The sequence below is a fragment of the Bos grunniens genome, chromosome 4 (genome assembly GCF_055505025.1).
Source record: "Bos grunniens cultivar Pamir isolate PY7600 chromosome 4, Bosgru_T2T1.0, whole genome shotgun sequence".
In the NCBI taxonomy this organism is placed as follows: Eukaryota; Metazoa; Chordata; class Mammalia; order Artiodactyla; family Bovidae; genus Bos; species Bos grunniens.
Genome location: NC_141168.1, coordinates 45,725,657 through 45,744,309, shown reverse-complemented (window position 1 = coordinate 45,744,309; position 18,653 = coordinate 45,725,657). Strand labels below are relative to the sequence as shown.

The following is an 18,653-nucleotide window of genomic DNA, read 5'->3' as shown; positions in this document are numbered from 1 at the left end:
GAGAAGGAAATGGCAACCCACTCCAGTATTCTTGCCTGGAGAATCCCAGGGACAGAGGAGCCCAGTGGGCTTCCGTCTATGGGGTCGCACAGAGTGGGACACGACTGAAGTGACTTAGCAACAGCAGCAGCAAATTATATAGTTTGCATTATTCTGAATTCTTAAAACATTTAAGTGTACTGGATTAGTATTTGTACAAAATAATTTGAAAACATGCATCATCTATTGTAAATTTAGTAGTTTATTCAACCATGTGCAAAAAACTGAGCCTGATTTCCTTAGGAACTATTTTATCCCTTGGTCATATATTGCCAGTACCTCTGGAAATTTCAGTAACATTTTTAGTTGTTTCCTGCAATGTGCAAAGGATATAACTTGCTAATAACTATTTTCTTAGCTTAAATGAATAAATGCTAGATCTAGTGCTAATAAATTATAAACCAGACACAAATATATTTTGTATACTTCTTTGTAAGTACCATAGTTAATGCTTTAATAACAATTTTATTTTCTTTCTAATTTAAAAATCTTCAGAAAGCAAAAAGACTTCAAGAGAAAGCTATAGAATCCTCTAGATATGGTGAAAGACCACCAAATGCGATATTTCACAGAACAGATATTAAAGGCCTTAACGCAACAGTAAGATTTTTTTTTTATCCATAACTTTTCTTAATAGATAATGAATTTAGTTCCCAAAGAATGTTATTTCCATGAGGTTTTGTCTCATACTTTTTCTTTTTGCTTTAAAATGTCAAGTAGTTAAGGCATATTTATCCCTGCCCTTACCTAGTGCTGGTTTAGACCAGACCTAGCCCTCCAGGATTCCCAAGAAACTAATGTAAACACTAGTCAAAGTAGGTCTCTACATCTCATTGACAGGAAGTGTGCAGTGCCTCCTTTGCTTGTTAATAGATCCATACCATATTCCAGTGTTCTTGGTGTCCTCTTCTGGAAATAATTTGGCCCTGATTGCAAAGGCCCCAAAGCCCTGATTTTTCCATTATTACACACTGCCTCCTAGTTACTATATGCATTTTGTGTCTTATCCAAAGTTAGCTAAAGGATGAATAAATTTTCCTCTTAGTGAAAATTTTTATAAATGGCCTCTTAAATGTTTAATTTTGTTTTTATAGGTGCCTTCTGGTGGGGTAGTAACAGTGGAAAGCACTCCTGCCCGATTAGTGGGAGGACCTCTGGCTGATACAGATATTGCTCTTAAGAAACTGCCTATTCGAGGAGGAGCCTTACAGAAGGTGAAAGCAGTAAAAACTGTGGATGAGCCAAAGAAGAGTGATCCCGCATAAAATACTCTAAAGGATTTTTGAAATAAATTCCACTGATAATTTTTAGCTAAATATCTTTATATATAAATGTAAAGCAAACATTTTAGAATAAATATTTTAGTAAAATACTATTAAAAATAAAAGTAAGGAAATATAATATATTGTTATTAAAAGTATCAACATACACTGTGAGAAGAGTTATCATCAGTTTCTTTCTAAAGATTACAGTCCTCTTAACTGAAAATTGTAAAACATATTGTATCAGTTAAGACTCTTTCAACTGATGTGAACAGCTCCAACTGATTTGAGCCAAAAAGCAAAACAAAAAAAAAACCACAATAACAAAAGTCAAATATAAAACTAATTAAAACTATAGGCATTGTTGGATCCAGAAACTGAAACTCTGTGAGTAGATCTTCTCTTTTCCTAGAAGCTCCTGAATTATATTCTCCCAGGTTGATATCCAGTAGGAAAGAGTGCATGCCTACCTCTCAACAGTCTCTGCAACTGTCTCTGCATCTTGGGACATCTGATTGGCCACATGCCCACTCCTGAACAATTCATCATGACCTTAGCCAGATCTGAGGACTGCTTACACCCAGAGCCTGAAGGTCAGTCCCATCTAAAGCATATGGTTAGAGTGGGGTCAGGCTAAGTACATAAGTTATTATAAATATATATAAATATGGACAGCAAAAATTTTGCAGCAAGTATGTTGGTCAAAGTAAAAGTTCTTCTCCTATAAAAACCAAATGTTAGTCAGAAGCTAAACAATAAAAATTAAAAATAAAGATAGTTTTTAAAAAATTTTATTTATACTTAACTGGAGAAAAATTGTTTTACAATGTTGTGTTGTTTTTGTTGTTCAGTCACTCAGTCATGTCCAACTCTTTGTGACCCCATGGACTGCAGCACACCAGGCTTCCCTGTGCTTCACTATCTCACAGAGTTTGCTCTAACTCATGTCCATTGAGTCGATGATGCCAACCAACTATCTCATCCTCTGTCACACCTTTCTTCTCTTGCCCTCAATCATTCCCATCATCAGGGTCTTTTCTAGTGAGTCAGCTTTTCACATCAGGTGGCTAAACTATTGGAGCTTCAGCTTCAGCATCAGTCCTTCCAATGAATATTCAGGGCTGATTTCTTTTAGGATTGACTGGTTTGATCTCTGTGCTGTCCAAGAGACTCTCAAGAGTCATCTCCAGCACAGTTCGAAAGCAGAGTTCTTTGGTGCTCAACCTTCTTTATGGTCAACTCTCAGATATGACTACTGGAAAAACCATAGATTTGACTATCTGGACCTTTGTCCTCAAAGTGATGTCTCTGCTTTTCAATATGCTGTCTAGGTTTATTATAGATTTTCTTCCAAGGAACAAGTGTCTTAATTTCATAGCTGCAGTCACTGTCCACAGTGATTCTGGAGCCCAAGAAAATAAAGTCTGTCACTGTTTCCACTTGTTCCCCATCTATTTGCCATGAAGTAATAGGACCAAATGCCATGATCTTCATTTTTTGAGTGTTGACTTTTAAGCCAGCTTTTTCACTCTCCTCTCTCACCTTCATCAAGAGGCTCTTTAGTTGCTCTTTGCTTTCTGCCATTAGGGTGGTATCATCTGCATATCTGAGGTTATTGATATTTCTCCCAGCAATCTTGATCTTGTTATTCATCCAGCCCAGCATTTCACATGATGTACTCTGCACAGAAATTAAGCAGGGTGACAATACACAGCCTTGTCATACTCCTTTCCCAATTTTGAACCAGTCTGTTGTTCTGACTATTGCTTCTTGACCTGCATATATTGGTTTCTGTCACACATCAACATGAATCAGTCATGTCCCCTCCCTCTTTAAGATCCCTCCCACCTCCCACCCCATCCCACACCTCTAGATTGTCACAGAGCACCAGGCTGAGTTCCCTGTGCTATAGAGCAATTTCCCATTAGCTATCTATTTTAACTCTTAATATATAAATAAATCCCAATGATACTTCTCTTTAATGGGGATGGAAAGTGGGTGTGGAGGGAAACTCTTTTGGTGGTGGAGGTACCTTGCCACATAGAGGTAGATCCCTTAATACTGGATGTAGAGCAATAAGTGTCTGTGTCCCTGTGTGCCATTATGTGTTTCCAAAGCCTGGAACCCCATCAACCCCCTTCTTCACTCAGGAAGCTGCAAAGTTGAGTTCCTGTCCAGGGCTGGGAGAGACAAGACTCTGTTTCCTCAGAAAGGAAAATATGTTGGAATTTGAGCCTAGTCTCTAGACCCATAGGGTGCACATAGCAGTGTACTGGCTAAATGTATAAGAACCAGCTCTTCAAGGGGAAAAAGCTCTTATATATAGTGTTTGCCAATTTGCATGATATAAATATTCCCAGGATGACCAATTTCAAGCTACCAACATGGTGCTGCTGAAAGCAGAGTTGGGAAGATATGCATAGGATCCACTTGCATTATCAAATAAAAGAGGGTTCCAACACCCCACTGGGCCCACCCTCTCCTACTTTCTCCTCCCTCTTCCCCTTACACTTCCTCCTCCAACTCACATTCCTCCAGGATTTTTCATTATTCCCTCTGTGAGGATAGTAGCATTTGCAATGAGAGAAGAAATGACAGCTACTGATGTTGTTCTAATTAGAATGAGTTGCCAGTGACCTCTCAGCCTGGCCTGGCTGCCCACTCTCCTGTGGCTCATAGGGGTACATAATATGCATCAGCTTATCAGTGAGCTTTGTCTTCTCTTGAATCCTTTTCTCTATTACCACCACCCCCAAGAGAACAGCAGAAGGCATAATTTGTTCCTCTTCTTCACAGGCAGTCCTAAGCACAAAGGTTCCATGTAAAGGGGAGTGTAAAGAACCTGTCTGCCAATGCAGGAGACTTAAGAGACGTGGGTTTGATCCCGGGTCAGGCAGATCCTCTGGAGACAGGCATGGCAACCCACTCCAGAATCCTGGTGTGGAGAATGCCATGGACAGAGGAGCCTGGCGGGCTACAGTCCATAGAGTCGAAAAGATTTGGACACGACTGAAGCAACTTAGCATGCACGCACACATGCAAAGAGGAATGACTGAGACACAAGAATGGGTGTGGACAGGAACCTGCAACAATGAGATGGCCCATACAAAAAGCACCAGATACACATTGGGTACATCTGAGATACATACAGAATGGAGATGAAGTGTCCGTGACTAAGAGAAAGGAATGTTTACCCCATTTTGTAGACTATAAGTTCCTTCCTCAGGCTCCAAGCTCCCTAAAGACAAGACAGAGACCATATCTCATTCATTGTGGTAACCAACACCTTAGTTAATTACTGAATAAGTGTGATTGTAGCCCCAGCTCCTGGCAGCCTTTCCCTCAACTTACGCAAATACAGCAAAGTCCTGAACTCAAAGGGAAGATTCAACCAACAAAACACTATACAAGGAATGCTAAACACAGACACGTTATGGTAGTTCAGATGCATTCGCTTCATAAGAGTGGTAGACTTTCTCTAAAATCAGGCACAAGTACTATTACATTAATATGACCAGAGAGTAGAAATAGAATTGATATTACTTGGGTGAATATCAATTTTTGTATATAGTACAACTTGGTATCTCCAGATTTATTAGGACTGACTGTAATCAAAACAGTCTGTGCCTTCTGTAGAACTTCTCCCTGTTGTAAATCTCACCCATCAGAAAGAAGAAAGGTAAAATAGGGCAGGTTATTACCATTCAACAGAGGAAGAAATGTATGTGGATGAAGAGTAGTAAGGTTGCTTAATCCAGACGCTTGTACTTGGTAGACAGACAATACCCAAGATCCCATGTTATAGTTCTAGGCACCCAGCAGTGAGCCCGCAAATCAGTCCCTCTGTCTGACATTGTCACTAATTCTAACAAGTCTCCATCTCTGCTCACATCTGTGCTCCCACTACATCACTCCTGAGCCCATCCAGCCTGGCTGAAAGGTGGATAGTATATTTCCTTCCATGAGTCAACTGAGACAGAATTTTAGCTCCCAAACTTTTACTAATAAACTAAATGAAAAAATAGTCAAGAAAATAAAAATGGAGTTTAGTGAGCCCAGAAGAAAGTGGCTTCTACGCTGTTCAATGAGAATCTTACTACATGAGGGAGGAGTTCATTACCTGATTAGATCCTTTCAGCCAGTGCTTGCTCATATTGGATGAAAACCAGTGAATAATTAGGTGAACAACTATTGCTCTTCTGTTCCTCAGTCTGCCTTCTGGAACACAGGGTACATTTCATATCACAGGGAAAAACTATAATGTTCACCCTAAGTCTTTGGGGATCAAATATCCAGTTTATTTAATCATTCCAGACTATGAATCTGGCCAGCTCTTTCTGAAGTGCTGAAATTTGTTAATATTCCTCTATACTGACACCAACAGAACCAAACAAATTTACAGGTTTAACATAGATACATAGAGGGTATAATAAAACTAGTCCCTCTCATTACTTTGTCAACAAAGGTCTGTCTTGTCAAGACTGTTTTTTCCAGTAGTCATATATGGATGTGAGTGTTGGACTATAAAGAAAGCTGAGTGCCGAAGAATTGATGCTTTTGAACTGTGGTGTTGGAGAAGACTCTTGAGAGTCCCTTGGACTGCAAGGAGATCCAACCAGTCCATCGTAAAGGAGATCAGTCCTGGGTGTTCACTGGTAGGACTGATGTTGAAGCTGAAACTCCAATACTTTGTTTGGCCACCTGATGCGAAGAGCTGACTCATTTGAAAAGACCCTGATGCTGGGAAAGATTGAGGGCAGGAGGAGAAGGGGATGACAGAGGATGAGATGGTTGGATGGCATCACCGACTCAATGGACATGGGTTTGAGTAGACTCCGGAAGTTGGTGATGGACAGCGAGGCCTGGCATGCTGTGGTTCATGGGGTCGCAAAGAGTCGGACACGACTGAGCGACTGAACTGAACTCATTTTTTCTCACCTACGGCCAACACAGCCTAAGCTTACATTAGTCATTGGCAGCCATGTTTCATGAACACTTATATTTAATTTATGTAGATAGTTCCTTTTCAAGGAAATGTAACATAACTTCCCATTCCCTAAAGTGTGGGTTATGCTTAATGCCATGCTTTCAAAGAATACAACATAGAAAGAGAAGGGAAGGTAACTTTACAGCTAAGAAATCTGGTAAATACTACCTTGCATACTAAGTCACTTCAGTCGTGTCTGACTGTGACCCCATGGACTGTGTAGCCTGCCAAGCTCCTCTCCCTATGGGATTCTCCAGGCAAGAATACTGAAGTGGGTTGCCATGCCCTCCTCCAGGGGATCTTCCCAAGCCAGGGATTGAAGCAGCATCTCTTATGCCTCCTGCACTGGCAGAAAGGTTCTTTACTACTAGTACCACGTGGGAAGCCCAAATACCTTAGCCAAGGTTAAACACCATCCGTGGGGTATGTTATGTTGACAGCATGTACCCTTGATATGAAGTGTTGAGGACAGTGCTTTACCTCTGTAGTTTTCATCCCCCAAAACCTATAACCCCCATCAAAACCAGAGAGAAACATCAGGCAAACCCAAATTGAGGGACATCCTGCAATATACCTGGCCAGTATCTGGAATTGTCAAGGTCATCAAAAACATCTTCTTAGAGTCTAAGGAGACATGACAACTTAATGTAAATGGTGTCCTGGATGGGATAGGGTTGAGTGGGGAACAATTCATAGTTTTCTTTTCCCTTATTCCAAATCATCAGACTGGAACAGCAAGAGGACATAAAGGGGGAAAACTAGTGGAATTCAAATAAAATATGAAGTTTAATTTAGGTTGTATCAATACTGGTTCATTAGTTATGACAAACATACCAGACTAATGTAAGATGTTAATAATATGGAAAAATGGGTGAGGCGTATATAAGAACTCTCTGCACTAGCTTGCAACTTTTCAGCAAATTTGAAACTATTCTGAAATAAAAAGCCTATTTAAAGTAAAAAAAAAAAAATTCTCTAGGAAGAGCAGAAGAATTTTAAGCATAGGCACTCAGTAAATTAACCATTGTATCACCTCATGAAGAAATATTTTGGGAGCAATATTAGATGGTTTTATTTGTTTTGTTTCTCTGCACTTTGAAGCATGTGGGATCTTGGTTTCCCATCCGGGAACCAAACCCATGTCCTTTGCAGTGGAAGCGAGAAGTCCCAACCACTTGACTTCCAGTGAATTCCCAATATATGTTTTGCTATCTTTTTTCCCTCCTTAGCTTTCAGCACTATGAAAAAACAACTGGTTTTGAATTAAGCTATAAGAGTTCAGCATATACACAAAGCTGTGAAACTGATTGAGTCTTTACCATAACACCACTGCAAGAATGGGTGGGTTTTAATTTTTTTTTTTTTGGATCATCGTCGTATCTGACTAGTCTGATGATTTGGAATATGGAAAAATAGAACTATGAATTGTTCCCCACTCAACCCTATTCTGGCTACCATTTCTCTTTGGTTAAAAAAAAAAAAAAGCTTATATTTTGGTATCATAAAAGTGATTTTGAATTAATTATATTATTTTCTGCTGCATCTTTGTCCCACAGCAGTGACAATTCTGGAAGCAAGGGTTGTGTCTGGATTACTCAGCAGTGTACCTCCAAGCTCAAAGAATTTGTGTTGAATAAATGATGAAAAAAGAATAAAATTTTCTATATACAAATGACATGATTTGTGCCCAAAACTGGGGTGATTTAACAGAGCATTATATCTAAGTATCATCAAAGAGACTTAAGATGAACGGCTCTAAAACCAGAATGCTCAGTTTATTTTTAACATCTTTAATAATCCAAGGTAGCATGTAAATTTAACTAGGAGAACTATGAAACCATTTTCAGTTAATCTATTTTGGAAGGTTAGAAATTAATTTTATTAATATTAAAAAGCTTATCATTGGTGCAGTAAAATTTTTATGACAACAAGGATTGCTGACAACTGGTTGAATAATTTTTTAGGCTAAAATGACATGATCTTGCTTTATGGCACTCAACTGTTGAAGTTCCGAAAGAGGGCTGTTTTCTAAGGGAAATCATGACCCCATGCCTCTACAAAAGGAAATGAATTAATCAGCTTCATGGGTATTTGGTCATTTTTATAAAAGAACATATGGCCTACCCTCCAACTAGTTGATTTTCTGAGCTTAGGCATCTATCTGTAATTGGCAAGATAAAATATTCTCAATCTAGAAACTTATAATATTAAACTTAAAACCTCATATTATCTGTAACCAGTTATTATACAAAACTTATTTATATGAAATGCTACTTGTAAAAAAAAATACCTGAAAGTTATGCAGTCCATTAGGACTCATGGGACCCCTGAAATTATGTACAAAGTATGAGTGTATGTATATAAAACCCCTAGTAAAGGGTCTATAATGTCATCAGAATTTCAAAGTGGTCCACAACTCAAAGAATGTCAGGTCCCCTCCTTTAATTCAAAATTTATTCTTGGATCAAATGAAACCATCAGACAATTCATATTATTTTTGATGCTTTTGAAATTGTATTTAATTGTGTTTGGGTGTGCTGGCATCAGGTTACATTGAAGGCTAGCTGTCACTGTTGGGATACTTGAAAACACAATGCTGTAACCCATGGCAGCCATTATAAAAAACCTATGGGACAGACTTCTATTGATCCTCAGACCTAGGAAAAGCTAGGCTCCCAAACATATTGCTTGGTCCCCACTGTGAATCTTAACACCGCTCATGAGTCCCAATTCACATTGGAAATTCAGACTAAATTTATGGCTACCCTTTATCAAAGGTATAGAACTTTATGACATGCATTTAAAAGCACTGACCTAAAACTTTAACTGCATATTATTTGTTTTCTATCTATTTCTCATCATCCCAACCTCTTCATCTAATTCATGTTATTCTATTGTTTGGTATACGTCTTTAAATTCCACATCCTTTTTACAATAAAATGTGTTATATAAAAGGAAATATAAAAACAATTTTGTCTTCTAAAGACAAAAATTCTATCCAATTACATTTTACTAAAGGGCTTCCCTGTTAGCTCAGTTGGTAAAGAATCCACCTGCAACACATGAAACCTCAGTTTGGTTCCTGGGTTGGGAAGATCTAGAGAAGAGATAGGCTACCCACTCCAGTATTCCTGGGCTTCCCTTGTGGCTCAACTGGTAAAGAATCTGCCTGCAATTGCAGAAGACCTGGGTTTGATCCCTGGGTTGGTTGGGAAAATCCCCTGGAGAAGGGAAAGGCTACCCACTCCAGTATTGTGGTCTGCAGAATTCCATGAACTACAGAATCCACGGGGTCAGAGTTAGACATGACGGAGTGACTTTCACTTCATTTTTGCACTTTACTAAAATGAAGTTTCTTACTACTTTTCTGTTTGTTATTCCTTTTTTAAAAATGAGGACAATAAAAATGAGAACATAAAATGAAATTTTAGTCCTTAATGGATAAAAAATAATATATAAGATAGCTTGGTGATGAGACACATATATCAGAAGACACAGAGTATACTACATCAAGATTAAATATTACTTTTTAGGATAATATCGGCATTAGTTTTGGCACAGTTTTAAGGTCAATATTACATATAACACCAGATAAAACTGGTTGTTATTTTACCCCATTGATCATTGTATTAAAATATATATACTGTATTTGCATTTTAAGTGGTGTTTTCTTTTTTTTAAAAAAAAGATGCTTTACAAAGTGCCTTCTAAATTAAAAATTACTGAAAAATTATCCAAAAATATAGAAATGATGACTCAATAGGCATAAAACAATTACACATCAACAAAAATACAACCTTCATCAATATTAAATAACTGGAAATAACAATTTTGATAAATGCTGTAGGAAATATTTGAGCTCATAAATACTGACACAGGGTTAAATTTTCAGGTTGGTGCCATCCTGCTTGAGGTATTTTCTGTGTTCTCTTAAATGTAAAACTCACGTTTTATAAAATCCAGTCCTGTAAAGTCAGAGAGGAAAAATTGTTAACACTTATTTTAATATGATTCTTGAGTTTCCCTCCCTTTAAGCAACCCTACTGAAAATATTAATTTCAAAAGTCTGAACACATGTTGATGTTTAAAAAATTTTTAACAAATGTAATATGAATAATTACAGGGCTAAATGACTCTCTTATGAACTATTCATGGGGAAAAATAAGATGATTATTTAATGATTACCAAAATATATTATATTCCAAGATCATTTAAAATCAAGTATTTGCACATCAGAGCTCCCATGCTTTCTAAACAATATAAAATCAGCAAAAATGAAAATCAAAGCTGATCAAATTAGGAAAAATATGGCAAATTTGCTAGCTTATTAGATAAACTTTAAAAATCAGAAAGATTAAATGTTGAATTTTTAAGAAAACCAAACTGCTATTATCTAAGTACACATTTAAATTCTCTTATCTTCTGTAGAAAATTATACCTGGGAGACATCAACTGTCTTCTGCCCATTCCATGAGATCTTGAAAGCAAGCAGTCTACATACATGTCCCAGAAATCCTGAGCTATGCTTAAGAAGACATTATAATGTCTAGGCCACTGGGATTTTTGCAGGAACAACATGAAATTCCAGAAGGCATCCACATTGTGCTCTATCTTGAGTTCTTTGAGCTCTATCAATGTCAAAGAGCAAGTATTCCAGCACTGGGGATCAATGTCTTCCATGATCCCTGGGTTGTTGCTGGCAAGTACGCCCTTTTGAAATTCAAAGTCAGCATGAGTCAGATGGATCAGCAACATGCAACCCAAAGGCAAGTAGAACCATCTTCTTGTGGCAAAATCCATATTCTGTACAGAAAAAAAGGAATATGTTTTTAGTTTAAAAAGAAAATTATTCAATTACTTTATGATCTGTTTAAACCTAAAAATTATAAATACTTATATATTTGGTTTTCATCAAATCAAAATTGCCTACTATGTATTTGTTGGTTTTCCTTTACCTTGCTGACTTTCAGACCTCCCCTCAAAAGGATATTAGAGTAACAACTTTACCAACATTCTGATAAAGTCTTCAGGAGTCACTGAAATCCAACACATGTTTATGAAGTTGTGATGAGATTCATTTCATCAAAGATCTTTGAAGCATGTGCTCCAACCTTTCCCATTTACAGGTTAGAAAATTTCTCTTGATATGGTTCAGCAAGTTCTTAGCTCTTCTGTCTCCCTATCCAAAACTCTTACCACCATACATTTCAATCAAGAGGATCAAAACGCAGCCCATTTTATGTGTAACCATAAGAAAAAGAGTGTGTGGTGTTTCGCTGGCATTTTCCAATCGATCAAGTGTTGAACGCTCAAGCACCATTTTAGGTTTCAAAGTTACTGATGAACTTTGAATATTCATTAAAAAATATGTGTTATGAACTGATTACTAGTGGATCCCTGCCTTTTCTCAAGTTGTTCAGGAGTATGAAGACAATAAAGATGATAGAAGCTAATATGACATGGTGCAGCACAAATGACATTCAAGAAATGTCATTCAAGAAATTCAAGAAAAATCCTGATATTTTCTTATGATTCTGTGCACAAGCTTCTCTAAAAACTGACTGCTCAGTAAATGGGCCTGAAGCCTATAGATGAAGTCAAGGTCTAAATTCGCTTGAATGGCCATACAGTTAACCATTCCAGGCTGGCACTGGAAATGTCCCTGACACAACCTTTACAACCAGGAGTGGAGTGTCCAGAACAGATCCAGGAGATGGGACTCACATTCTTCCCTGTGTACAGAGGTCCTTCACTTCCCCTCCCTCCAGCACCCCGCCTCCCGGCCAAAAGAAATAAATAAAGTTAGGTGAAAGACAAATCGAAGGAAACAAATTTAAATTTAGATTATTCAGGTCGTTTCACACTGTGGAAAATTGTGCAGATTTCCCAAACAGAGCTAACACGACTTCCCCCAAATTGTGTAGAGTTCCCAAATAGAGCTGACAGTAGCCAGTTTATGACACAAAGGGACTGAGTGGGACCAGAGAATTTTCTTCCCCGAGAATTTCAGGTTATACTTTCCCAACCAGTGCTCTCCTCCCGGATCGGGTCACCTGCACGCAGAGGGAGCTGGCGGGGAATGGTACCTCTCGTAGGCGGCAGAGACAGACGTCCTGGTGTGATGTCCTGCGTTCGTTCACTGCGCTCCCTCAGGTACGAGGGTGGCTCCTGCCTGGAGGGGGGACAAGAGGTCTCAGAGGGGACTCCCATCCCCTGCCCAGCCAAGCCCACCCACTGCAGGCAGGTGACAGGCGAAAGCGGTGCTGTGACCTGCCGCGAGCGCTCACCGGGCACCCTGAACTCGCCCTGAGGAACCCTCTAGGCGGCACCGTGCTGCGGAGTCAAGCGGCTCAGGCGCCCTGAGAGCGGCGCTGCGGGACCTGCTGCGGCCGCTGGGGGACCTGCTGCGGCCGCTGGGGGCTCGGAAGTCAGCCCTGCAGACCGAACCACGCGCCTTTTCTAGAGACGGAGAGCCGGCAGAGAGTGGGTGGCTGCTCTCAAGGCCCCGCCCTCACCTTGCTCACCTCCGCAGCTCTGAGACCCAGAAACAAGAACAATGTGAAAAACAGTAGTAAAGTCTCAAGACCATCTCACTAAAATATGACAGGTGAAAAATCCTAAACAAAATATTATCAAACCAAATTCAGGAGGATCTAAGAAAATACACATCAGCATCAAGCTGGGATTATCCTAATTAATGAAACATCAACACATGAAAATCGATTAGTGGATTCACCACATAAACAAATTGAAGAGATAAACCATTTGATAAAATTCAACACCCATTCAAGATTAAAACAAAAATATTCTTAGTAAACTTAGAAGGGAATTTCCTTAATCTCTTAAATGATTACGGTTGCCAACAAATGTATTAGGTATATTCTTTTCTACTGTCAAATAACGCATGTTAAAACTTCTAGAACAGTGACAAAATTATATATTTCAAATACATAAAGACAAAGCTTAGTAACTAGTCACATTGATATGCTGCTGCTGCTAAGTCGCTTCAGTCGTGTCCGACTCTGTGCGACCCCATAGAGGGCAGCCCACCAGGCTCGTCTGTCCCTGAGATTCTCCAGGCAAGAACACTGGAGTGGGTTGCCATTTCCTTCTCCAATGCATCGTCTCTCCCTGGGATTCTCCAGGCAAGAACATTGGAGTGGGTTGCCATTTCCTTCTCCAATGCATGAAAGTGAAAAGTGAAAGTGAAGTCGATCAGTCGTGCCCGACTCTTAGCAACCCCATGGACTGCAGCCTTCCAGGCTCCTCCGTCCATGGGATTTTCCAGGCAAGAGTACTGAAGTGGGTTGCCATTGCCTTCTCCGCACATTGACATGAGATGGAAAGAAAAGATAACTAATGTTTTTGGTATGCCTGCTTTTGGGGGGTGACAGTAGCAATATGAACAACAGAAAGGAAGATTAGTGGGGAAGTTAAACTTGATCTGAGATGTGTTGCATTAAAATTGATTCTGGATCCTGCTGGGGGGCGGGGCTTGCAGAGAGGGTTGGGGGAGGGACCGTCCCGGGCTCTGAGCGGGTCTCCTTTCCTGGAACCTACTCTGTGCCTGGCACTGTGTTGGACGCTGGGAACGCAGGGGCGGCCGAGAGATCGGGTCTCGGTGCACCTGGAGCTCAGAAATCGCTGAAAACAAGCAGTTACAATGGGGGTGGTAGATGCCACGAGAGAGGAGACGCCGGGCTTTGGGGGCTGGGTGAGGAGCATCTAAATCTAGACCCCCAAATGCGGGGAAAGGCTTCCTCCTGGAAGCCCTGAGTGGTTAGGAGTTAGTCGAGTGAAGAGAAGCGAAGTCACAGATGCAGAGACCTACAGGCAAAGGACAAATTTGAGGAACTGAAAAGATTCACATGACCCGTCTTGGGGAAAGAACTTGAGACGCTCCCCTTGTGCCCTGACCACAACCGGCTGTGTGTCACCGGCCGTCTCCTCCATTAGCCGTGAGCTCCTCCAGGGCAAGGGACCTTGTCTAGGTAGCTGTTCACATACAGGCATGAGTGAACGTGGGTGAAGCTGGGGTGCTGTGGGAGTGTGTGGAGGAAGGAAGAGGGTCTGAGACCTAAGGGGTCACTTTAGGAGAAAAATAGAACCTGGGGGAACTTGGTGAGAGAGGGAGATTTTAGGGATATGGGAACACAGTGAATCCCAAAGACAGGTGGAAGTGTGGCACTTGTGTGTGTGTGAGAGAAACAGAGATAGGGAGGGAGACAGAGAAGGAGAGAAAAAAATAAAATAAAATAAAATTGATTCTGGATCTTCTGGAGTATCTAAAATTTAGCTAGAAATAAAATTAAGTTGAGCGATCTCTGTTTTGATAAAAATTATTGCTTCCACGAAAGTATACACTGATAAAAGAAAGTTAAGATGAAGATAGAAGACTATGCCCAAACTTAGGGGTCCATGAACTTCAAATGGAATCAGTGAAGGAGGAAGAGATAGAACAATCAATCCATACAAGCTCCAGGGTGGTATGATGTTACAGAACCAAAGGGAGGATGCTATAGTGTGAATGTTTGTGCCCCTCCAAAATTTATGTTGAAACTCTAATCCCCAGAGGTGATGGTATTAGGACATGGAGGCCCATGGGAAGTGTTTATGGGACCAGTGCCTTATAAAAGGGGCTTCCCTGTGGCTCAGATGGTAAAGAATCCACCTGCAATGCAGGAGATCCCTGTTTGATCCCTGGGTGGGGAAGATCCCCTGGAGAAGGAAATGGCAACCCATTCCAATAGTCTTGCCTGAAGAATTCCATGGACAGAGGAGCCTGGCAGGCTATAGTCCACAGGGTCACAAAGAGTCAGAAATGACTGAGCGACAAACACCGCCTTATAAAAGAGGCTCCAGAGGGAACCTGGCCCCTTCTATCAGGTGAGGACACAGCCAAAAGAAGGCAATCCAGAAAGGAGCCTTCACTAAAACCCAACCATGCTGGTACCCTGATCTTGTTCTAGCTATCAGAACTGTGAAAAATAAATTTTTGTTGTTTATAAACTAGCTGGTTTGTGGTATTTTGTTATGTTATCCCAAATGAACTAAGACAGAGTATATAGCTGAAGAATCAAAACACTGGTATGGGTCTCCACTTGGAAAACTGGTCTAGAAAATAATATTTTTCATGTGGCAAAAAGGAGTGATGAAACTCAAAAGTACACAATTTATTTAAACATGCTGCTGCTACTGCTGCTGCTGCTGCTAAGTCGCTTCAGTCGTGTCCGACTCTGTGCAACCCCATAGAGGGCAGCCCACCAGGCTCCGCCATCCCTGGGATTCTCCAGGCAAGAGTACTGGAGTGGGGTGCCATTGCCTTCTCCGTTATTTAAACATAGCCATAATAAATTCATGTAGAAGCTTAGATTTAACAACTTGTTATTTATAAAGTCAAGTTAACTAATCCATCTAATTATAATTTCATCTAAAACAAACCCTGAATAATATCCAACTTTCCATGTCAGGTATCATTTTTACCAACATACTTCACTAGCAGCAACATATTCATCACCATCTTATCATGATCCTCTTATTCCCAGCATATTCCCATTGTCCCCAGACTTCATCATTTAAGTTATATCCTATCTCTCCCTTTCTCTCTGTTATGTTAGGCCCTGATCCCACTTTAAAGTCCCCTCCATTTAATTCAGCCTTCCTTCTGCAATTAAGCATCCATTTTCACTACAATAGTTGGCATCTATTTGTACTTGGCATCTATGGCTATATATATTGTCTTTTCCCCCCACGAGAACATGTAATCTTTCCTACTATCTTTCAGTTCAGTTCAGTTCAGTCACTCAGTCGTGTCTGACTCTTTGCGACCCCATGAATTGCAGCACACCAGGCCTCCCTGTCCATCACCAACTCCCGGAGTTCACCCAGACTCACGTCCATCGAGTCAGTGATGCCATCCAACCATCTCATCCTCGTCCCCTTCTCCTCCTGCCCCCAATCCCTCCCAGCATCAGAGACTTTTCCAATGAGTCAACTCTTCGAATGAGGTGGCCAAAGTACTGGAGTTTCAGCTTTAGCATCATTCCTTCCAAAGAAATCCCAGGGCTGATCTCCTTCAGAATGGACTGGTTTAGGAAATATTAAATACTATCTAAATACTAAAAATACTATCTTTATTTCATGTTCTTCTGGTGACTGGCATATGATGCAATCAGCAATCAGGAAATAATTTTTAGCTGATTTATCCTTCATATCCATGATATTCACTCCACTTAGGGAGTTTTGTCAGCTTTCCACAAGGCACACCCAAGTCTTTCAGAACTCTAGTATTGCCTGTGAAAATTTCCTGGGTTAGTCAGGCCAGTAGCTTATTCATTTGCTCCCATGCTTCCTACCTTACACTTATCTGTCACTTTTGTTTACCCTATTTCTTCTTTATATAGCTTTTATCTCCAGGAAATACTGCCATAATCACACTCCCACAGAATTCAGAAGAGCACTCCACACACAGCAAGGAGATGTTGACTGACTAATGTTGAATACCCACACAAAGAGTAATTTTTCAATTCACTGACTTTCTGACTCATTATAATGAAAGACATTAATTAAAAAATCTACCGATGTAATGGCCTTTAGTAAACCATAATAACAATGTATTTATCAAAATGTGATTCAATGACCTTAGGGAGAAAACGGGCAGGAAATGAAGTTGAAACAAACAAGTACCCTGCGGAGAAAACAAGCACTAGCTGACTGCTGACAAATTGAAGGGAAAATATGCAATTTTTTTTTTCAAGAACATAGGAGAAAAAGATGAACCAAATACTGACTCTGAAACAGGAGAAAAAAAAAGAGTTGAAGAGAGAAGTTGAAAAAAAGATCATACAATCTTAACGCTTGGCAAAAAAGACCACTAACAGAAATATTTTGTCATCATTTAATAAGTACAAGAAATAAAAAGTTTGACTTGGGTTTCTGTATCTTTATCTTTGGTTTACCTAACACAGCATATGCATAAACATGTATTCCAGCATCCTTATTTTACCTCTTTGCATTAATTTTTAGTGGTTGTTTTAAGGATCACAATGTATATCCTTAACTTTTCACAGCCTACTTAGGGTTAGTATTGAATCAATTCATGTCAAATACAGAAATCTTTTCAAGACAGGAGTTCATTCACTCACCCTTGCCTGTTTTCGCTAAAGCTGTCAAATGTATAACATCTACATACATTAAAACTCCATGATAGATACTACAATCTTCAATGCTCTCATCGCCACCCCCAACAACAAGATCTGAATTTGCATCTCTTTGTATTTCTCTTTAGCCTGTAGTACTTTCTTTAGTGGGGCTTCCCTAGTGGCTCAGATGGTAAAGAATCCACCTGCAGTGTAAGAGAGTTGGGTTTGATCCCTGGGTTGGAAGATCCCCTGGAGAAGAGCATGGCAACCCACTCCAGTATTCTTTCCTGGAGAATCCCATGGACAGTGGACCTTAGCAGGGTCCATAGGGTCGCACAGAGTTGGACACGACTGAAGAGATTTAGCATGCATGCACGCACTTCTTTGTTATTTCTTATAGTGCATGCCCACTGTCAATATATTCTTTTAGTTTTCTTTTTCTGAAAATATATTTTATTTCACCTTCATTCTTAGAAGGTAATTTTCACTGGATATAGAATTCTGATTTGTTGTAGTCTTGTTATCCCTTCCCCTCCAGCACTTTAAAGATGCTCCACTGTGTTCTGTTAGTCAATAATTCAAATTCAAATGCAATGTGTCATTTTTCTCTGAAAGCTTTCAAAATAACTTTTTCCCCTCAAATTTGATAATAATGTGCTTAGTTGTGCAGAGTGCAATTCTGATGCTTGTTGGGGCAATCTGAACACAGATCGGAAAAGAATTTCCAGACACAGTGTGTTTTAGTTGCTCAGTCATGTCCAACTGTGACCGTATGGACTGTAGCCCACCAGGCTCCTCAGCCCATGGAATTCTCCAGGCAAGAATACTGGAGAGAGTTGCCCTGCCCTTCTCCAGGGGGATCTTCCCGGCCCAAGATGGAACCTGGGTCTCCTAAATTACAGGCAGATTCTTTACTGTATGAGTCACCAAGCAGGCTCCAAGACAGAGTACTGCAGAAAAGAGTGAGTTTAAGAACAAAGAATAGAGATAAAGTGGGTATTGCAAGTGCAGCAGGCCAGCTTCCTGACAGACCAGGGAGAGTCAAGCGTTTTTGAGAGTTAATAGCCAATTTTTATAGCCTCAAGACAAAGAAAATTCCTGTTGGAAGGTTAGTGTTAGGTGACTGGTTGGAATGCTATAAGGTGTCTACTGTAGTGGGCATCTTTGTCTAATTGGGAGTCAGAAATTTTGCTAGTGATGATCATTGGGGCATTTGGCAATGGT

The 18,653-nt window shown here is 40.0% G+C and overlaps 2 protein-coding genes across 12 annotated transcripts in view; one reads left to right on the top strand and one right to left on the bottom strand.

The window, feature by feature from the left end:
• The window catches only part of CFAP69 (cilia and flagella associated protein 69), a 66,800-nt gene extending 58,837 nt beyond the window's left edge, over positions 1–7,963 (top strand). For 8 of the 11 annotated variants that reach the window (XR_015162350.1, XM_086396217.1, XM_086396223.1 and 5 more), the window contains 2 exons: positions 535–639; positions 1,134–1,475. Coding sequence is in view for 8 of the 11 variants with exons in the window: in XM_086396217.1 (XP_086252343.1) it covers positions 535–639; positions 1,134–1,304 (276 nt within the window). In the remaining 3 variants the exon portion in view is untranslated. Of the gene's footprint in view, positions 1–534; positions 640–1,133; positions 1,476–1,738; positions 2,091–7,844 lie in introns of those variants that run through there. The other 3 variants (XR_015162351.1, XR_015162349.1, XM_086396218.1) reach the window with 2 other exon arrangements.
• Positions 7,964–9,695: 1,732 nt separating this feature from the next.
• On the bottom strand, positions 9,696–11,661 carry FAM237B (family with sequence similarity 237 member B). Its single transcript, XM_086396235.1, has 2 exons — positions 10,727–11,661; positions 9,696–10,253 (listed from the first exon to the last, which is right to left on the bottom strand). Exons 1-2 carry the CDS (start codon positions 11,086–11,088, stop codon positions 10,232–10,234), a joined length of 384 nt encoding a protein of 127 aa, XP_086252361.1. The 5' UTR covers positions 11,089–11,661; the 3' UTR covers positions 9,696–10,231.
• Positions 11,662–18,653: the final 6,992 nt, after the last annotated feature.